Source organism: Halichoerus grypus, chromosome 14, assembly GCF_964656455.1.
Source record: "Halichoerus grypus chromosome 14, mHalGry1.hap1.1, whole genome shotgun sequence".
Taxonomy (NCBI): Eukaryota; Metazoa; Chordata; class Mammalia; order Carnivora; family Phocidae; genus Halichoerus; species Halichoerus grypus.
In genome coordinates, this window is record NC_135725.1 from 46,913,443 (window position 1) to 46,934,118 (window position 20,676).

The following is a 20,676-nucleotide window of genomic DNA, read 5'->3' on the forward strand; positions in this document are numbered from 1 at the left end:
GAATGTACCTGTGTGGCTCAGATCTAGTTTTGTAAAACCTAAGTTTGAAAAGTTAAAGAAAACCTGATATTACTTTGGATTTTTGCCTAGATGACCATGTCTTAAATTATTTCTTTCCACCAGTATCTTTATTTCCATGGATATTAATTTATTACTGTATCTTTTATATAGTAATAAAGTATGAGCTATCTCATTCATTTAAAAAAAGAGGGGTAGTTGTAAACATTAATTATATATTCTCCCATCTGATGATTAAGATGAATAGCAAAGCACTTTTTATTTCTCATAATTTAGAAGCAGATAGCACTCTTCATGATTTTCATTACAGAACTGTCTGAGGGACCAGGCTGCTTTCTGTGTAACCTCATACAGTGTTGCCAACACGGATATTTTTCATGGTATCCAGAGTTAAATTTTTATATTCTCTTCTTTATATGATTGACTCCCGGGAGATGCTGGTTTATGTCTCTCCAGCTTGTTTTCCCCTGTATGTTTTGTCTAATTACAGGGAGAAGTCTTACTTGATAGCTCTTTATCCTGTTATAGGTAGTCTGGAATATCTGACTGCTTTCACTCTGGCAAGTAGAATGGAGGAGTGAGCTGAGACATGGACTCCACCAACTAACTTTGTGATCCGTCTGGGCCTCACTTCCAGCATAACCAAGTGAGCCACCCAGGTGCCCCTGGCACTGTTAGTTTTGATAATGAAACACGTACAGGGATTTAAAAAAATATATCTTTTTTTTTCTTTTTTTTTTTTTTTAAGATTTTATTTATTTATTTGACACAGAGAGAGAGAGAGAGTGTGGTGGGGAGGGGCAGAGGGAGAAGCAGGCTCCCCGCTGAACAGGGAGCCCGATGCAGGGCTCGATCCCAGGACCCCAGGATCATGACCTGAGCCGAAGGCAGACGCTTAAGCAACTGAGCCACCCAGGCGCCCTTAAAATAATATTACAAAGAGGCTCAGTTGGTTAAGTGTCCAACTCTTGATTTCAGCTTAGGTCCTGATCTCAGGGTTGTGAGATCTAGCCCTGTGTCGGGCTCCACACTGGGTGTGGAGTCAGCTTGAGATTCTCTCTCTCTCCCTTCCCTTCACCCCTCCCCCCACCCAAAATAAAATAAAGTTGTTCAACCAAAAGAACTTAACAAAGACTCCTCTGACTGTTAAAGAAACCAACCCCTTGATTCTTTTTTAAAATTGCAATATGAAAAACATATGAAATACACCTTCTTAGCAAAATGTTGGGTATAACACAGTGTTGTGTGCACATTTTCCTCATGCAGGACTGAATCTCTCTACCCATTGAATAGCAGCTCCCTGTTTCCCCCTCGCCCCGCCCCCCTGGCAATCACTATTTTATTTTCTTCTTCTAAGACTGCCTACGTTGGATACCTTGTATAAATGTGGAGTCCTGCAGTATCTATCTATAATCGGTTTGTTTTCACATATAATGTCCTCAAAATTCATCCATGCTGTATCATGTGACAGGATTTCCTTTCTTTTAAGGCTGAAAAATATTTTATTGTATGTATAGACCACATTATCTTTATCTTTTCATCAGTTGATAGTTATTTAGTTTGTTTCCATCTCCTGGCTATTGTGAATAATGCTGTAGTCAACATGGGAGTGCAAATACCTCTTCTAGATCCTGATTTCAGTTCTTTTTTTTTTTTTAAAGATTTTATTTATTTATTTGACAGAGAGAGACACAGCTAGAGAGGGAACACAAGCAGGGGGGAGTGGGAGAGGGAGAAGCAGGCTTCCCGCCGAGCGGGGAGCCCGATGTGGGGCTCGATCCCAGGACCCTGGGATCATGACCTGAGCCGAAGGCAGACGCTTAACACCTGAGCCACCCAGGCGCCCCCTGATTTCAGTTCTTTTGAAATACTGCAATTCTTTGGAAAAAATTTTTATTTATTTATTTATTTATTTGAGAGAACACGAACAGGAGGAAAGTCAGAGGGAGAGGGAGAGAGAATCCTCAAGCAGACTCCCCGCTGAGCCGGGAGCCCAACGCAGGGCTTGATCCCAGGACCCTGAGATCATGACCTGAGCTGAAGGCAGATGCTTAACCAATTGAGCCACCCAGGTGCCCCTCTTTGAAATACTATTTAAAAATCCCTCTGTGTGTTTCATTATCAAAACTAGCAGTGCCAGGGGCACCTGGGTGTCTCGGTTAGGTGCCTGACTTCAGCTCAGGCCATGATCTCAGGGTCCTGGGATTGAGCCCCACATCCAGCTCCGTGCTCATCGGGTAGTCTGCTTGTCCCTCTTCCTCTGCCCCTTCCCCCAGTGGTGCTTTCTCTGTCTCTCTCTCAAATAAATAAAATCTTAAAAACAAAACAAAACAGAACTAACAGTACCAAATTAAACAAGTCAAACAATTAGTCTCTTTATATTTCTTAAAATATTAGAGAAAGGTTTGTTTGTGCTTCAATAGAAAGATCTTTGTTTTAGAACAAGTACCTAAAAGCAACTGTACAGTTAATGGACTTTTGTCGATATATACAGAGACTAGTACTTGTTCTGAAATTCCCGGAAATGGTATTGCCAGATCATATGTTGGTTTTATTTTTAATTTTTTGAGGAACCTCCATACTATTTTTCATAGCAACTGCACCATTTTACATTCCACCAGCAGTGCACAAGGGCTCAGTTTTCCCACATCCTCACCAACACATGTGAATTTCTATTATTATTGATAATGCCCATCCTAATAGGCGTGGGGTGGTAGCTCATGGTGGCTTTGATTTGCATTTCCCTGGTGATGAGTATTGCCGAGCATCTTTTCATGTAACTGTGGCCGTTGGTACGTCTGCTTTGGAAAACGTTCAGCTCCTTTGTTCACTTTTTAATTGGGTTATTTGTTTATTTGTTGTTGTTGAGTTATAAAAGTTCCTGACACAGTTTGGATATTAACCCCTAATTAGATACGTGGTTTATAAGTATTTCCTGCCATTCTGTAGGTTGTCCTTTTTTTTTTTTTTTTTTTAACTCTGTTGATTGTTGCGTAGAAGCTTTTCAGGTTGACGTAGGCCCACTTGTCTGTTTTTGATTTTGTTGCCTGTGTTTTTGGTGTCATATCCAAGAAATCATTGCCAAGACCAATGTTATAAGTTTTCCCCCTATGTTTTCTTCTGGAGTTTTATAGTTTTAGTTTTAGGTCTTTTTTTTTTTTTTTTTTTAAGATTTTATTTATTTATTTGACAGAAAGAGACACAGCGAGAGATGGAACATGAACAGGGGGAGTGGGAGAGGGAGAAGCAGGCTTCCCACGGAGCAGGGAGCCCGATGCGGGGCTCGATCCCAGGACCCTGGGATCATGACCTGAGCCGAAGGCAGACGCTTAACAACTGAGCCACCCAGGCGCCCCTAGTTTTAGGTCTTGTGTTTAAGTCTTTTATTCATTTTGAGTTGATTTTTGTGTATGGTGTAAGACAGAGGTCCGTTGTCCTTCTTTTTCATGCAGATACCCAGTTGTCCCAGCATCATTTGTTCTAGAGACCATCCTTTCTCCATTGTATTTTCTTGTCTCCTTTGTAATAAATTAATTGACCATATATAGATGGGTTTATTTCTAGGCTCTCTATTCTATTCCATTAGTCTCTTTGCCCTTGTGCTAAGGTTACACTGTTTTGATTACTGTAGCTTTGTAATATGTTTTGAGGTCAGGAAATGTGAGGTACCCAGTTTTGTTTCTTTCTCAAGATTGTTTTGGCTTTGTGATTTCATGTGATTTTTATGATTATTTTTTCTGTTGTGCAAAAATGTCATCGGGATTTTGATAGGGATTGCACTGATTGCTTTGGGTGTCATGTACATTTTAACAATAATTTTTCAATCTATAAATATAAAATATTTTTCTATTTATTTGTATCTTCTTTAACTTAAGCAGTCCTTTGTAGTTTTCAGTATACACGTCTTTCACTTCACTAGTTTATTCCCAAGTATTATTGTTTTTGATGCTATTGCAAATGGGGCTGTTTTCTTAATTTCCTTCTTAGATTGTTTATTATTAGTTTATGAAAACACAACTGATTTTTTAATGTTCATTTTGAATCTTGCAACTTTCTAAATTCACTTGTTAGGTTCCCCCCCTCATTTATTAGTTTTAACTAATTTTTTGGGGTGGAATCCTTAGGGTTTTCTGCATGTAATATAATGGCATCATGAACTTTCTGATTTGGATGATCTTTCTTTCTCTCCTTCTTTCCTTTTTTCCTTCCTCTCTACCTCTGTCCCTTCCTCCCTTCCTTCCTTTCTTCCTCTTTTCCTTTCTCTCCCTAATTGCTCTGGCTAGTACTTCCAGTACTGTGTTGAATAGAAAGAAATAGCAAGAGTGGGCACTCTTGTTTTGTTCCTGATCTTAGAGGAAAAGTTTTCAGGTTTTTACCATTCAGTATGCTGTTAGCAGTGGGCTTTTTCATATAGAGCCTTTATTATGTTGAGGTAATTTCCTTCCATCCCTAGTTTAGTAATTGTTTCTATCATGAAAGAGTTTTGTCAAATGTTTTTTCTAGGGGCACTTGGGTGGCTCAGTCGTTAAGCGTCTGCCTTCGGCTCAGGTCATGATCCCAGGGTCCTGGGATCGAGCCCCGCATCGGGCTCCCTGCTACGCGGGAAGCCCGCTTCTCCCTCTCCCACTCCCCCTGCTTGTGTTCCCTCTCTTGCTGTGTCTCTCTCTGTCAAATAAAATCTTTAAAAATATCTTTTTCTATGTATATTGAGATGATCATGACTTTAATCCTTCATCCTGTTAATGTAGTTTATGACATGATTGATTTTTGTATGTTGAACCATTCCTGCATCTCAGGGATAAATCCCGCTTGGTCACAGTATGTGATCCTTTTAAAGGACTTCTGTTTGCTAGTAGTTTGAGGATTTTTGTATCCATGTTCATAAGGGATACTGGCCTGTAATTTTCTTTTCTTGTCGTGTCTTTGGTTTGGTATGAGAGTAATGATATGGTCTCATAAAATGGTTTTGGAAGTAGTCCTGCCTCTTCAATTTTTTGGCAAGAGTTTAAGCAACATTGGTGTTAATTCATCTTTAAATGTTTGGTAGAAATCACCCGTGAAGCCATCTGCTCTTGAGCCTTTCTACATTGGGAGGTTTTTGGATACTGATTTAGTCTCGTTCCTTGTTACCAGTCTGTTCAGATTTTCAATTCATGATTCAGTCTTGGTATGTTGTATGTTTCTAGGAATTTATCCATTTCTTCTAGGTTATTCAGTTGTAGTATAATTGTATATAGTTGTCTCTTACATCCTTTTTATTTCTGTGGCTCAGGTTGTAATGTCTCCTCCTTCATTTCTGATTTTATTTGAGTCTTCCCTCTTTTTTTCTTACTCTAGATAAAGGGTTGTCAATTTTACTGATCTTTAAAATTCCAACTCTTGATTTCGTTTTTTTCCTATTTTTTATTTCATTTATTTTTGCTTTTGTCCTTATTATTTCCTTCCTTCTGCTACCTTCGGTTTGGGTTATTCTTTTTCTAGTTCCTTGAGGTACAAAGTTAGTTTATTTGCGACCTCCTTTCTTTTTTAATGTAGATATTTACTGCTACACATTTCCCTCCTAGTGCTGCTTTTGCTGCATCCCGTAAGTTTTGGTATCTTGTGTTTTCATTGTTGTTTGTCTCAAAATATTTTCTAATTTCCTTTTACATTTCTTCTTTCACTCATTGGTTGTTCAAGAGCATGTTGTTTAGTTTCCATGTATTTGTGAATTTTTCTGTTTTCTTTTATTGACTCCTAGTTTCATTTCATTTTGGTAAGAAAAGATACTTGGTATTGAGACAGAGCATAAGCAGGGGGTCGCAGCAGAGGGAGAGGTAGAAGCAGGATCCCCGCTGAACAGGTAACCCGATGTGGGGCTCGATCCCAGGACCCTGGGATCATGACCTGAGCCGAAGGCAGATACTTAACCGACTGAGCCACCCAGGCGCCCCGCAATCTTAAATTTGTTAAGGGTTATTTTGTGACCTAACATGTGATCTATTCTGGAGAATATTCCACGCATGCTTGAAAAGAATTTGTATTTTGCTGCTGTTGGATGGAATGTTTTGTGTATGTCTGTTAGGTACATTTGGTGTACAGTATACATGTCCTCTCTTCCCTTATTGATCTTTTGCCTGAATGTTCTATCAGTTATTGAAAGTGGAGTGATCTCTTATTTAGGTTGTTATCTTCCCCCCCCCCTTTGTTCTATAAATGTTTGCTTTGTATATTTGGGCTTACATATATTGCTCTGATGTTGGATGCTTATATATTTATAATTGTCTATATTCTCAGTGAATTGACCCATTTTATCATAACGTGTTTGTTTCTCATGACAGTTGTTGACTTAAACTCTTTGTTGTATGATATAAGTATATGGCTGTCCTTGCTATCTTTTGGTTACCATTTGCTTGGAATAACTTTTTTCATCCATTCATTTTTAGCCAATGTGTGTCCTTAAATGTGAAGTAAATCTTTTGTAGTCAGCAAATATTTGTATCTTGGTTTTTATCCTGTCAGTCACTCTATATTTTGATGTGGGAGTTTATCCCATTTACATTTAAAATAATCACAAACAGAGAGGGCTTTAATATTGCCATTTTGTTCATTATTTTCTGTCAGTTCTTACAGCTTTTTATTTTTTTTTATAAGGTGTATTCATTTGTTTTTGAGAGAGAGAGAGAGAGCAAGTGAGGGGAGAGGCAGAGGAGAGAATCTTTAAGCAGACTCCCTGCTGAGCAGGGAGCCCGATGCCCGGCTTGATCTCAGGATTCTGAGATCATGACCTGAGCTGAAACCAAGAGTTGGACACTTAACTGACAGCCACCCAAGCACCCTGGTCTTACAGCTTTTTGTCCCTCATTTCCTCTGTTGCTATCTTACTTTGTGTTTCATTGATTCTTCTTCTTCTTTTTTTTTGTGGTGACATGCTTTGATTCCTTACTCCTTATCTTTTGTGTGTCTTCTATAAGTATTTTGTTTGTGGTTACCATGGGGCTTATAGAAAACATCTTATAGTTATAACAGTGTATTATAAGTTGTTAACAGCTTAACTTCTGTTGCATACAGAAGCTCTTTTTTATTCTCCCCACACTTTGCTATTGTTGTCAAAATCACATCTTTTTATATTTTGTACCATTAACATATTTTTATAGTTATCGTCATTTATACGTTTGCCTTCTAACTCCCATACCAGAATTTAAGGTGATTTATGTACTGTCATTACAGTAGTACGGTGTTCTGTGTTATTCTCTGTATTATACCTTTCTCACTGAGATTTATACTTTGATATGCTTTTGTGTTGCTAATATCCTTTAATTTCAACCTGAAGGATTTCCCTTCACATTTCTTGAAAGGCAGGTCTGGTGGGTGAACTCCTTCAACTTTTGTTTATTTGAGAAAGTATTTCTCTTTCATTTTGAAGGAAAGTTTTGCTGGATATAGTATTCCTGGTTGTCTCTCTTTTTTTTTAAAATTTTCTTTCAGCACTTTGATTATGTTATCTAGCATTCCCCCTTCTGACCTATAAAATGTCTGCTGAGGAATCTGCTAATAGTCTTATGGGGGCTCCTTAATAATCCCATCATTCTAAACTAAACCTTTTTTTTTTTTTTTAAGAGGAAGAGAGGGTTGGGGCAGAGGAAGAGGGAGAGAGAGAGAATCTTAAGCAGGCTCCATGCCCACCACGGAGCCCGATGCAGGGCTTGATCTCACAGCCCTGAGATCATTGCCTAAGCCAAAATCTGGATTTGGTTGCTTAACCAACTGAACCACCCAGGCACCCCTCCCATCATTCTAAATCAGTTGTTTATCATTGACTTGAATTCTGAAGGAGGGAAGCAAAAGCATAGAATTTTCTGAAACCAGAAGATCATGCTTTCTAGCTTATTTTAAATTTAAAGTCAGAGAATTCATTCTTTTTTTCTGCTTCACAGCGGAATGCTCAAGAGCAGGTGTAAATGGGTACTTGAGTGGCTCAGTCGGTTAAGCGTCTGCCTTCGGCTCAGATCATGATCATAGGGTCCTGGGATCGAGTCCCACATTGGGCTCCCTGCTCAGAGGCGAGTCTGCTTCTGCCTCTACCCATCCCCCCTGCTCGTGATTGCTCTCTCTCTCTCAGTCTTTCAAATAAATAAATAAAATCTTAGAGCAGAGGAATCAAGAGCTCATAATTACCTCTCAAGTAAATCAATCAATTCACGTATGTCATTTCATTAGGAAAACAGCAGTCCATACTTTATGTAAAAAATATTTTCCATATGTATATATTTGTATCTGTGTTTTCCTAATGAAATAACACCTATTTTGTTTTTCCCATTGACTTTTGATGATTTAATTTGGGGTATAATAGCCTTTGAACTGTATTAAGTTTAAGATTATTTACAGTAAAATTTTCCCACTTACGTTTTTTCATTTATGAACTCACCAGGAAAAAATAAACACCCATACATACTACTTTAAGTCTGAGGCTCGTAAAAAAAAAAAAAAAAGAAAAGAAAAAAAAAAACTGTACTCTTCAACATAGAGTACTTTATTTCTTTTCCGACAATATAATTAAAACAGTTGTTTAGAAGCTAAATACACTATTTTATAAAATGTCAGTAAATGTACTGATTGCCTTCCCAGAACTAAGAATCTGTCAAAGTGTCTTAGTAGAAATCTTACCAGAAGGGGTAATTGAAACTTGGGCAATGCAATCTAAGATAACCTTTTGTTTTTAATTAAAATGGGGAATAAGAAGCCAATTCAAAAATTTGTCTCCCTTCATTTGCTCAAGGTAGGGTGATGGAACTTGTGTTCTAATAGAGCCTCAGCACTTGTTAAAAACATCAATTCTGGCTGAGTGTTGTGAATCTAGCCATTACATGCGTAGCTCCAAATGCTGCCATGGTATGTCATGGTCAGGCTCATTAATGAATTAATGCTTAACTGTTACTTTTTGGTTAGTAGGTTAGTAGAGGATTTTTTTCCCTTCTTGAAAGTAAATTAAAGTAGATGTCCTCCTAAGCTTAGAAGGAACAGGCTTTCTAAGATTACAGCAGATAGAGGAAATTTAACATTCTAGATAAAAAAAGGGTGAAATGTACTGGGAGGAAAATAAAATTTTTTTGGTGCTACATTGTGCCGTCAATAGGCTCATAGTAATTTCTCATAGCTTCACAGATTTTGAATTGAATTTTTATAAAAATAGCTTTATGAAGATATAATTCACATGCTCTATGCTCTCTATATGCTATATAATTCATCCAAAGTGTACAATTCAGTGACTTTTAGTATATTCACAGAGCTGTGCAAATGTAATTACAAATAATTTGAGAACGTTTTCATTATCCCCTCAAGAAGCCTTGTATCCATTAGCAGTCACTCCCCATTGTCCTCTACACCTTTCCAATCTTAAGCAATTACTTTCCAATTACTTAAGCAATTACTCTTTAGATTTACCTGTTCTGGACATTTCATGTAAATGGAATCATATAATATATGGTCTTTTGTTACTGGCTTCTTTCACTTGACATGATGTTTGCGAGGTTCCTTTCCCTTTTTATGGCTGAACAATATTTCCATGGTATGGCTATACTACATTTTATTTATCAGTTCATCAGTTGATGGACACTTGGGTTGTTTCTGCTATTTGGCTATTGTGAATTATGTTGCTCTGAACATTCATGTAGGAGTTTTTTGTGTGGAGATGTTTTCATTTCTCTTGGGTAGATACCTAGAAGTAGAATTGCTAGATCATATGGTAATTCGGTTTAAACATTTGATAAACTGCCAGACTGTTTTCTGAAGGGGCTGCACCATTTTATATTCCTACCAGGAGAGGATGATGGTTTCAGATTCTCCACATCCTGCCAACACTTGCTATTGTGTATCTTTTTTTTTTCTTTCTTTTTTTTATTATAGATCCTATTGGATGTTAAGTGGTATGTCATTCTGCTTTTGATTTGCAATTATGTCATGGCTGATGATGGTTGAATATCCCGGTCTTTATTAACATTTCTTTATCTTCTTTGGATCCTTTGCTCTTTTAGAATTGGGTTATTTGTCCTTTCATTATTGAATTATAAGAATTCTTTATATATTCTGGATACAAATCCCTTATTAGATAGATGATTTGTAAAAAATTTTCCCCCATTCTGTGGGTTGTCTTTCATTTTCTTTCTAGTGTTCTTTGAAGGACAAATACTTTTAATTTGATGAAATCTATTTTTTTTCTTTAGTTGTACTTGCTTTTGGTGTCATCTAAGAGGCTTTGCCTAGTCTAAGGTCACAGAGATTTACTATTATATTTTCTTTAAGAGTTTGATAGTGTTAGCCCTGACATTTAGGTCTAAAAATTTATTTTGAGTTAATTTTTATGTGTTGTGTGAGAAACGGATCCAAATTCATTCTTTCGTATGTGGATATCTAATTGTTGAAATCCACCATTTTTCAAAAAGGCTCTTCTTCCTCCATTGTATTTTCCTGGCATATTTATCAAAAATCAATAGAACATGAATGTAAGGATTTATTCCTAGACTCTGAGTTCTGTTTCATTGATCTGTGTGTTTTGTTGTTACGCCAGTGCCACACTTGTTGGATTACTGCAGCTTTGAAGTAAATTTTGAAACTGAGAAGTTTGAGTCTCAAGCTTTTTTCTTTTTCAAGATCGTTTTGGCAATTTGGGATTCCTCGGTTTCCACATGAGTTTTAGAATCAATTTTTCAATTTTGGCAAATAAGCCAGCTAGGATTTTGATGGGATTGTGTTGAATCTGTAGATCTATTTGGAAAATATTACTGTCTTAACAGTATTACGTTTTTTGATCCACAAATGAATTGTGCTTCTCTTTTTATTGTGTTATGCGTAGGGATTGAAATGAACACCTGCAGAGAAATTTTTGTCCATTAACCACCCCCTTACAGTATGACTAATTTTATGTATTTCATATTGGAATAACACATTTCACTCTACAGTTACTTTGTTGTTTATATATTCTATGTTTTAGCTTCTCATTAGAACTGTAAACTTCTTTGGGGCAGGATATATTTCAGAAAAACATTTTTGATTGGTATTTGGCAGGTCATTATAAAAGAGATAGAATATTAGTGGTACTATGAAATTACTACTGACAACAAATGGCTAGCTAACATTTTTTTACGTCTTCAAAGTTATATATATATTCCTGTTATTCTTTTGAAGAAAAACAAAATAATGATTGCATTAGAGATCAATTTCCTTTAGGAGGCATAATAAATACATTCTTTACATTCATTTTAGGTACCAAATCTGATTCCAGTTTTAATGTTCAAATTGGGAAGACCACTGGAACCCGTGTTATATAATGACATCTTGTATACTTTACCTACACTTGGTGTTCACAAGGTTTGTATATTAACCAGTTTGCTTGGGGACAAAAAGAGAGTGAGGCATGCATAATACATTGAATTTTGAGCCCTTAATTTTGCTATGACTGCTACTTCCCTTGTTGGGCCAGAAGTATTTATTATGGTATTTAAGAATTAATTCTTTGAAATCATTTAATAGCCAAATTTTCCCATTGGCTGTTGTCTGAGATTAGGTCTTACACCCCCAGGTTCGCTAGCTAGCCCCTCCCCCAAACTATCTGCCACCTCTGAGAAGGTGGGTCATATTGTCGTTAGCTTCCATTTCGGTCTTTATTCTATAATAAGGGATTTTCACATTCTTTTGGTCACCTTGGGATTACCTACCTTTATATTTGTGAAGCCAAAATTTCTTCAATATTTTCTAGGTGTGTATAGGACAGATTCTGCGAGTGATCCAGCTTCTTGGAACCACTCCACAACTAAGAGCTGTCACTCTGCGCTTGTTGACATCTTTGTGGGAAAAGCAGGTAAGCTTAGAGAGAAACTTGTGTATTAAGCATGTTCCTTTCCCCAAAGCAGATTAGTTTTGTCAGGTGTGTGACGGTGCCCTGCTACAGTGGTGTGAAGGCGTGGCATCAGTGACTGCATTCAGAAATTTGGGTTTGGCGTGATGCTTTTGATCTGTAATGCACTCAGTTGTGATGGACTCTCAAAGAGAAATTGAGAATAGAAAAAAAAAAACTTATCTTGTTAATTCTGAAATTTATATTTCCATCTGCGTGGAAAAAGTAATAGAAATATGATTACACGTGATTAGAGCCTTTGTAATTAGGGTGAGATTCAGCCACCTTTTTCTTGTCTTACGAAATGAACAGAAATGGGTCTATAAGAAAATCCCTAGCAATCACAAAAGCATTCTTCTCTGCTGATTAGAAGAAATGCATTATAATTAGCAATGCAAATGTGGGATTTGGAGGTAAAAATGCTGTGTAAAATGATTATTCAACTCAAGTTGGAAAAAAAATTACCTTTTTTATGAAATTGCCTTCTTAGGATCGTGTCTACCCTGAACTACAGCGTCTCATGGCCATGTCCGATGTACCTTCTCTGTCTGTGGGCAGGGAAGTCCAGTGGGAAAAACTCATCGCCAAAGCAGCATCAATCAGAGACATATGTAAGCAAAGGTAAGATGCGCTTAATCCTTGGGAATGGATATCGTGACGCCTTCTTCTGCTTTTAATTTTTTTATTGCAAGCAAGAGACTAGGAATGATAGGCAGAGGATATTTGAGTAAGAATAAATTAATTTTTAGTTCCAGTTTTCTGATAGTAGAACTTAGTATAATTGGATAATAACTTTGAGAAGCAAGCATGTCCTTTATATTTCAGATCTAGCCTTGTATCTAGTTTATAGGACATTTGTATCCTCTTCTGGATAATAATTTATTATTATAATAAAAAATGTGATGCTATGTTTTCTTTTCTTTTTTTTTTTTGTATACTTTTTTGTATATCTGAAACCTAAGCAGTGGACTATAGTCAACTGTTTTTTGTTTTTTGTTTGTTTTTTTTTCTTAAGATTTTATTTATATTTTTTTTGTCAGAGTGAGAGAGAGCACAGGCAGAGGGAGAAGCAGGCTCCCTGCTGAGCTGGGAGCCCGATGTGGGACTCGATCCCAGGACCCTGAGATCATGACCTGAGCTGAAGGCAGACGCTTAACCGACTAGGCCACCCAGCTGTCCCTGTAGTCAGCTGTTCTTTCTTATATTTTCCCTATGTTATGTCTAATTGTTATAAAGGGTTTGAATAGGGAAGATCTCATTTGTGACTCATTGCCTGGAATTTATTACTAGGAATTATTACAAGGAAGGCCTGATCTTGAATCCCCATGTATGCCCTAGAGTTGAGGAAGACGTGAAAGTATTAGGGAGGTGACTCTGCTGTTGTAGTTTAGGGATTAATCCTAAAGCCGGTAACGTGGATGATTCTTGTTTCAAATCTGGGATCAGGATGTATCTAAACCTCAGCAGTTCTGCCTCTTTTCTAAGCTTCAGCCTTTAGCAACACCAGCATAACCTCACTCTACAAGTCACACACATGAAACCTAAGACTTGGGAGTGTGGATTCTCTGGAGCTACTGGAATGGAAAACATTTTAGAGATGAAGGACCATTAGCCAGCATTTTGATTTTCACGCTTAAAGCTCAGCTTCAGGAGAGGTTAAATATCAGAGCAGGTCAGCCTCTGTTGATAACTTATTCAGTATTCCACCTCAAGGTCTGCCAAAATTTTCCAGTTTTGGAAAATGATTACTGTTTGTCTGACAGTGAAACAGTAGAATCCAACCAGGTAATTTCATCAGCTGGTAGTTTGTTCGAGAAAACCATTATATCACTCAGCGGTGACAAGGAAAGCCAAGGATGGACCTGAGCATTTCTTTGAGAAGTTAATATCATTCTGGGGATAGCACACTGCATGTGGAATAGAGAGGGGAGGAAGGGGAGGAGGAGGAGTGAGTGAATCCAGTGTAGTGCCTGCCGTGAGATGGGTGTTTAGTCAGTTATAATTCATGTCATTACTTTTATCATCATCATCGGCATCATTATTGTGATAGGTGTAACCACCTGCGTATCACTGCTGTAATAAATTATCTTCTCATCTCCAGTCCCTGCCTTTGTAGTCAGTGGCTGATACCAGAGCACCCGGCAGGCAGGAATAGCTCTATCTTTACTGATAATCTCAATGAGGTAAGTCAGTTCTTCTCACCATTATTATAGACTTGAATTTTTGTCAATTCAGGCCATAGGATTTACAGTTTAGGGAGAAGAAAATTTGTTAGCAAGTGTCCTCTTGCTTGGATAATATTTCTTTATCAACAATGAGCCTTATGTTACAGCAGGAACGATGATGAGGCAAATCTTGGCAGAAAACATATGTTAGTATTTGAGGGTCAACATTTAATGGACATAAGGGTAAAGAAAAGCACTAATGCTGTTTGTTCAGGCAGAAGTCCTGGGAGGGGGAGTGTGCTCTTTGGCTTTAATCTTGTTTCTAAACTATCGTTTCTTGTAGGCCCTACCAGCATGGAGCGGATATGTTGGCAGCCGCTTCCCAGGTGTTGAATGAATGCACCAAACCTGACCAAGCCACGCCGGCAGCCTTGGTCCTCCAAGGTCTTCACGCGCTCTGCCAAGCGGAGGTAGGCTTCTTAACATTGTTTTGGATCATTTTGAATAAAATATTGTCCAAGCCATAGTAGTTACAAGGATGTAAGTTTAGATTCATTTAATTGAGTGTTTGAGTATTCATTCCCACAGGTTTCTATTTGGGAAGCAAAGCAAGACCTACTTGCCAAATTCTTTCTAGAGGGGAGTCTAGAAACATCTGGTCCTGCGGACATTGTCTAGAGGCTAAAGACAACCACTCTGTGTTTTCCCTTGTTCTTATTTTTATTTTTTTTTTGTTAACAGAGTTGGGAAAGTTATGCTCCTAGGAGATCTCTTGAATAAATCTGCTCATTAGGTTTGTGATTAGCACACTGTAGAAGCAGAGGAAGAGAAGAGATTGGCATACACCTGTGGCAGTTTAATAACCAGCAGAAATTATTGTTGGCTCTTAGTGATCAGTTTGGGTAGGATGGATTGTTGTTAGACTTGCACCTCTAAACATTTTCTGAACTTGAGGCTGCTCCCCACGTGACGACACAGCAGAGAGAATCTTAACCATCTTGGAGAAATGGGATAATTATGTCAAAGATCACTGATCAACCTAACCAAAGTTTTTGACACAGTGAGACATACTTAGACAATTGGAGTCTTTTAGTGAAGGAGACTAAGTGGAAATCTCTTAGCGTTGGCAATTATGGTTGATATGATAAGGAATATAATGATATAATAATACAGGCAGTGGGACTCTACTTGTATTTATATGTTCTTGTGCTAAGTACTTTCTATTTATGCTCCTCATTAATTCTGGAATATGAGGATTATAACACCATTTTATAGATGAGGAAAATAGACCTTCGAGGGAGGTTTGCTCAGGATCTTGGTAGGAGACTAAACTACTGTTCTTTTGGGTAGACACTTATTTTAGCAGAGAGTGAGCATCATCACTGTTTAGGAACCAATGTATGCTGAGGACAGTGCTTGTAGACCATGGGCCCAGTGATGGACAGAGCTGTTTGGATTTCATAGCAGAGGGCTGTTACAGCAGGGGTCAACTACACAAAACCAAGGACTTTTGGTTTTTATTGCTTCAGTTAGTCATCTGGAATTGGGAAGTGTCACTTTAATAATGATCTTGCTTTCATGGTAAATAATTCTAAACCTCATTTTGAAATGAGTTTTTATTTTTATTTATTTTTAAAAATTTTATTTATTTATTTGAAATGAGTTTTTAATAGAAGCTTTGAGAGAAGAGAGAATTCTATACTTTCACCTCCAAATGGTGATCAGTGTTACCATTTTGGAGTATTTCCTTTTCATTATTTTTTTCCAAACAGGAATCAAGTCCTTTCCAAAATTAACTTTTTCCCTCTAACAAATGGTAATTTTGTCTTACTGTGTCTGTAATTCCATTGTGTTTTCCACTCATCCTCCGCTGTTACTACATGGCTCTGTTGTTTGTAGATCCTTATTAACTCTTAAGAAATGCTCAGTGTGTGGTGCTGATTCTTCTCATTCCATTTCCTCTAGGATATCATTAACTGTAGTTAGTACTGGAGATACGAAAAATGTCCCGGATGTGGCAGGAAGCGTCTTTGTTTTGGAGCAATGGTGGGACTGTACCTGGTTATACCAGTTACTGGCTTCCTGTCCTTTGGTTAGTTTACTTAACCTCTGAGCTTCTAGTTCTTTAAATGAAGATAAAAGATTACTCAAAAAATAAAAGAAACCTAGCATAATGTCTGCCCACATAGGTGCTCTTTAAATGTGGAGTTTGCTCCTGAAAAATTGGTACACAGTTGGATATAGTGAGTGCCATTAAGGAGGTTCTAAGTAGTTTTTTGTTTTTAGTCTTTTCCCGAAAGCTCACATAATACAGGACAGTGACTTCGTTTCTTCCTACAGATGGTACCCTATCCTTCCAATGCGGAAGCTCTTGTTACTTCTTTCAATACTTAAAGGAGACAATTTAGGATTGTTGAAGTCTATTCCCCTAATCCAAACTACTACCCAGAGGATTTTACTAAATAGGACCGAAATCCATTCAGGCTGCTGTATTACAACATAACGTAAACTGGGTAGCTCATTAACAAACATTTATTTCTCATGGTCTGGAGGTTGGTAAGTTTGAGCTCAAGGTGCTGGTATATTCAGTGTCTGCTGAGGGCCTCCATCTTGGTTCCTAGATGGCCATCTTTATAGACAGCTTTAACCTCACATAGCTGCAGGGGCAGGAGAGCTCTCTGGAGACTCTTTATGTGGTCACCAGTCCCAGTCATGAAGGCTCTGCCCTCATAACCAGGTCATCCCCCAAAGATCCCAGCTCCTAAAAACTACCCCCTTGAGAATTACGATTTCAATATACAAATTTTGGAGGGGACACAAATGTTCCATCCACAGCAGCCACTTCGCTTCTTGCATTCCATTCTCTTGTAGAGGAATTGAGACATCATGTCTAGGTATTTTATTTAATGAGGCCTGTGTCTTATTTTCATACCTTAATACTCCTTCTTCTGCTTGGTTAAAGGCATTTCTCTTTTCCATTGTGTTTCATTCCTCCCCGTTGTGTTTCCTTTCGTGTTATGAAATCCAAATCCCATATGGTGTTTTTATCAAAATTTCACTTTTAAGGGGCGCCTGGGTGGCTCAGTCAGTTGAGCGTCTGACTCTTGGTTTCGGCTCAGGTCATGATCTCAGGGTTGTGAGATCAAGCCCTGTGTTGGGCTCTGCGCTCAGCATGGAGTTTGCTTGACCCTCTCCCTCTGCTCCTCCCCTGCCCCGCTTGTGTGCACACTCTCTCGATCTCTCTCTCAAATAAATAAGTAAATAAATAAATAAAACCTTTAAAAAATTCACTTTTTAAAGAACTTCAGCTGACAGATTGCAAATGAAATAAATCCACCTTGTCTTTTGAACAAATAGATGTAGCCTTTTCAAATCCTTTTTGTATTAAGATCAGTACTAATAAATCATAAAGCAATACTGGCAATCACTTTAACTTCATTTTTTATAGAGAATGCTTATTTTCTTATCCCTTATTTTTCACCTTTCTTGTCTTAGAGGATAAACTCACTATTTTATTGACCCTTACCAGAGGTACATAGTTATTTACCGTCTTTTCCTTATAGATAGTACAAGTGTCCTGAGTTGTGGAATAATTTTTTTTTTCTGAGTTGTGGAATTTGTTGAAACCGACTGCATCACAGTTGATTTTGGCAATCGAAATACTCTTTTTTAAAAATGTTTTGTAATAAATAGCTTTATGTTCGTTTAAATAAGTAGAAATAATCTATTTCCCCTTGATGAACCTTGACGGTGGTAATTGATCTTTGTGTTTTGTTTAAGCCATTCCAAGTTTTTTTTGTATGTGTTCATTATTTGTGAAGCTGCTGCCATTATGTCCTGTGATGTGTGTTGAAGTTGCAAAATACACTCAATTTGGTGGCTCTTGCCAGGACACATTTACTAATTTTGGGCTAATCTTTTTTTTTTTTTGCCAGCATGCATTCTTTGAGGCCGTTTATTCTGTCTTCTAATTGATATCATGTGTGAAGCAATTGATGGTTGCCAAGAGTTTCAAGAATGAAAATATTCAGCATAGTTATAAATCTATTTCCCAGTAGCATTTGGTAGTAATTTGTCTATCCACTGCTTTTTAGATCCTTGACTGTCAAATATAATTAAGAATACAGAAAGCTGAAAACAATGAAACTTTAATAACCAATAAGGAAAAGAGTAAAATTGAATAACCCTATCTTTTAGAAAATGCCTCATTTGGAAAACCATTCCCAATTGGATTTCGCTGGGCTTTCCCATCCTTGCCTTTTGTATAGTAAGCAGAGCTCTTTTTCTTAAGGTTGACACTGGACTCCTCAGTTTTAGAATCACAATTATGAAATTAATTTTCCTGGAAGGTCAGATTAAGCCTGCAATTCCTCCTCCTTGATCATTTATCATGGTCTCCAATGAGAGATTGAAAGGATGGATTCCATGTCAAGGCCAACTCTATGAAGGTGAAGATTGTGTTTCCAACGTGGGTTTCTTCTATGCTGCTTTACTAAACAAAACACATAAGGGGAACTTCTAGGAATCTTCGTTAACCGTAAAGACAATTATGTAGTTTCCATTTTGGAACTGGAAAAGAAACTTATTCTTTCCTTAACACTATTGGTATATTGATTCAGGACTTTACACTTTTTTTTTTTTTCTTTTTAATGGTTGAACTACTTTTTACAAGTTACAGCTAATATTTCTGGGGTACCTAATATGAATTTGGACATTTTGTGATAATGGGGATTCATTTTATACTGAAGAAACAGTGGCTCTGGCAATTTAAGTAACTTTCCAAGATCACATGACTCATAAATGAAAGAGAAGTAAAGTAGATCCAATACTCTCTCCAAGTCTGATTTTCTTTTGTTATTTTGAGGCTTCCTTCCTTTGAAAAATATGAGCATTGAAAGAAGTACATTTCTTTGGCTTTAGGCAGAGGGTTTGCCATTTTCAAAGGAAAATTAATATTCATGCATTATCTTTTCCATATTTTTTCCATTCAGCTTTCTCATCTCATCTGAACACTTTTTGCCCCATTCCATCCCCATAATCCTTAATTTTCTTCTTTTTAAAAAAGATTTATTTATTTATTGGAGAGAGAAAGAAAGCTTGTGCATGTAAGTGGGAGAGGGAGCAGAGGGAGAGGGAGAAAGAGAGAATCTTAAGCAGACTCCACGCTGAGAACAGAGCCCTACTCAGGGTTTGATCTCACAACCCTAAGATCATGACCTGAACTGAAATCAAGAGTGGGTCGCTTAACCAACTGCACCACCCAGGTGCCCCATTTCTTTTTGACTTAATATAAAGTTATGTCTCTGAGAAACAATATTCTCTTAAAAAAAAGTTTTATTAAGCTATAAATCACATACTATTCCTTTCATCCGTTTAAATGTTGACAATTTGATGGATTTTAGTATATTTTCAGAGTTCTGCAGCCATCACCATAATCAATTTTAGAAAATTTCACCACAAAAAAACCTTGTACCCTTTAGTTATCACCCCCCAACCCCTCACATTTGCCCTAGCTCTAGGCTCTAGGCAACCATGAATCTCCTTTCTGTCTCTATGGATTTGCCTATTCTGGACAGTTTATATAAATGGAATCATACAATATATTATTTTTTTGTGACTGGCTTCTTTTACTTAACATGTTTTCAGGGTTCATCAATGTTGTATCATGTATCAGTACTTCATTTCTTTTTACGGTCAGATCATATTCTATATGGCAGTTCTACATTTTATCCATTTATCAGTTAATGAACTTTTGGATTTTCCCCCTTTTTTTGTCTATTGTGAATAATGCTGCTATGAACATTTGTGTACAGATTTTGGCATAGACATATGTTTTCATTTTGGGGAGGTATACACCTAGGAATGGAATTGCTGGGTCACATGCTTACTCTGTGTTTAACCATTTAAGAAATGGCCAGACTGTTTTCCAAAGTGGCTGCGCCATTTTGCATTCCCACCAACAGTGTATGAAGATTTTAATTTCTCCTCATCCTTAGCAACACTTCTTAGCTGCCTTTTCTTTTTTCTAACTGTAGCCATCCTAGTGAGTGTGAAGTGGTATCGCGTAAGGCTTTGATTTGCATTTCCCTGATGACTAATGATATTGAGCATCTTTTCTTGTGTTTCTTAGCCACTTGTGTATCTTTTTGGAGAAATGTCTATTGTGATCCTTTGAATATTCTCGTCTTCATAGCTTTTAACTAGCCTTGTCAGCCAAGTTACATTTTGTTCCTATAGGAATGATTAGTAAAACAGTTTTGTTCTCATACATCAAAGTAGACTGGGAAATCATGAGCTTTTTTATGGGCCTTTTACTACAGAGAGAGCTTATCAAACCATATGAAATATCAGATAAAGACTCGTATGTTTCATTTTACCACTTTGTCTACCTATTACATTTTCTTTATTTTTAATGAAATTAGCAGAATGTTTTCATTTCAGTTCATGGGAAACTATTAGAGACATTTAAATAATAGTAAGCATCTGTTGTTTTACTGTTTTCTATATAGTAACCATTATATATTACAGTCATTATATTTATTATCTCATTTAATCTTATGAAAAGAAGCCCTCTACATGAAAGGTACTATTTTCTTCTGGGAGGCTGACCATATTTAAATA

At 37.2% G+C, this 20,676-nt stretch overlaps 1 protein-coding gene across 4 annotated transcripts in view; it reads left to right on the top strand.

Moving 5' to 3' along the window:
• The window catches only part of FOCAD (focadhesin), a 309,238-nt gene that overhangs the window by 130,288 nt on the left and 158,274 nt on the right, over positions 1–20,676 (top strand). For all 4 annotated transcript variants that reach the window (XM_036082633.2, XM_036082632.2, XM_078061288.1 and 1 more), the window contains 4 exons: positions 11,260–11,364; positions 11,753–11,854; positions 12,381–12,511; positions 14,399–14,525. In XM_036082633.2, coding sequence (XP_035938526.1) covers positions 11,260–11,364; positions 11,753–11,854; positions 12,381–12,511; positions 14,399–14,525 — 465 coding nt within the window. The remainder of the gene's footprint in view (positions 1–11,259; positions 11,365–11,752; positions 11,855–12,380; positions 12,512–14,398; positions 14,526–20,676) is intronic.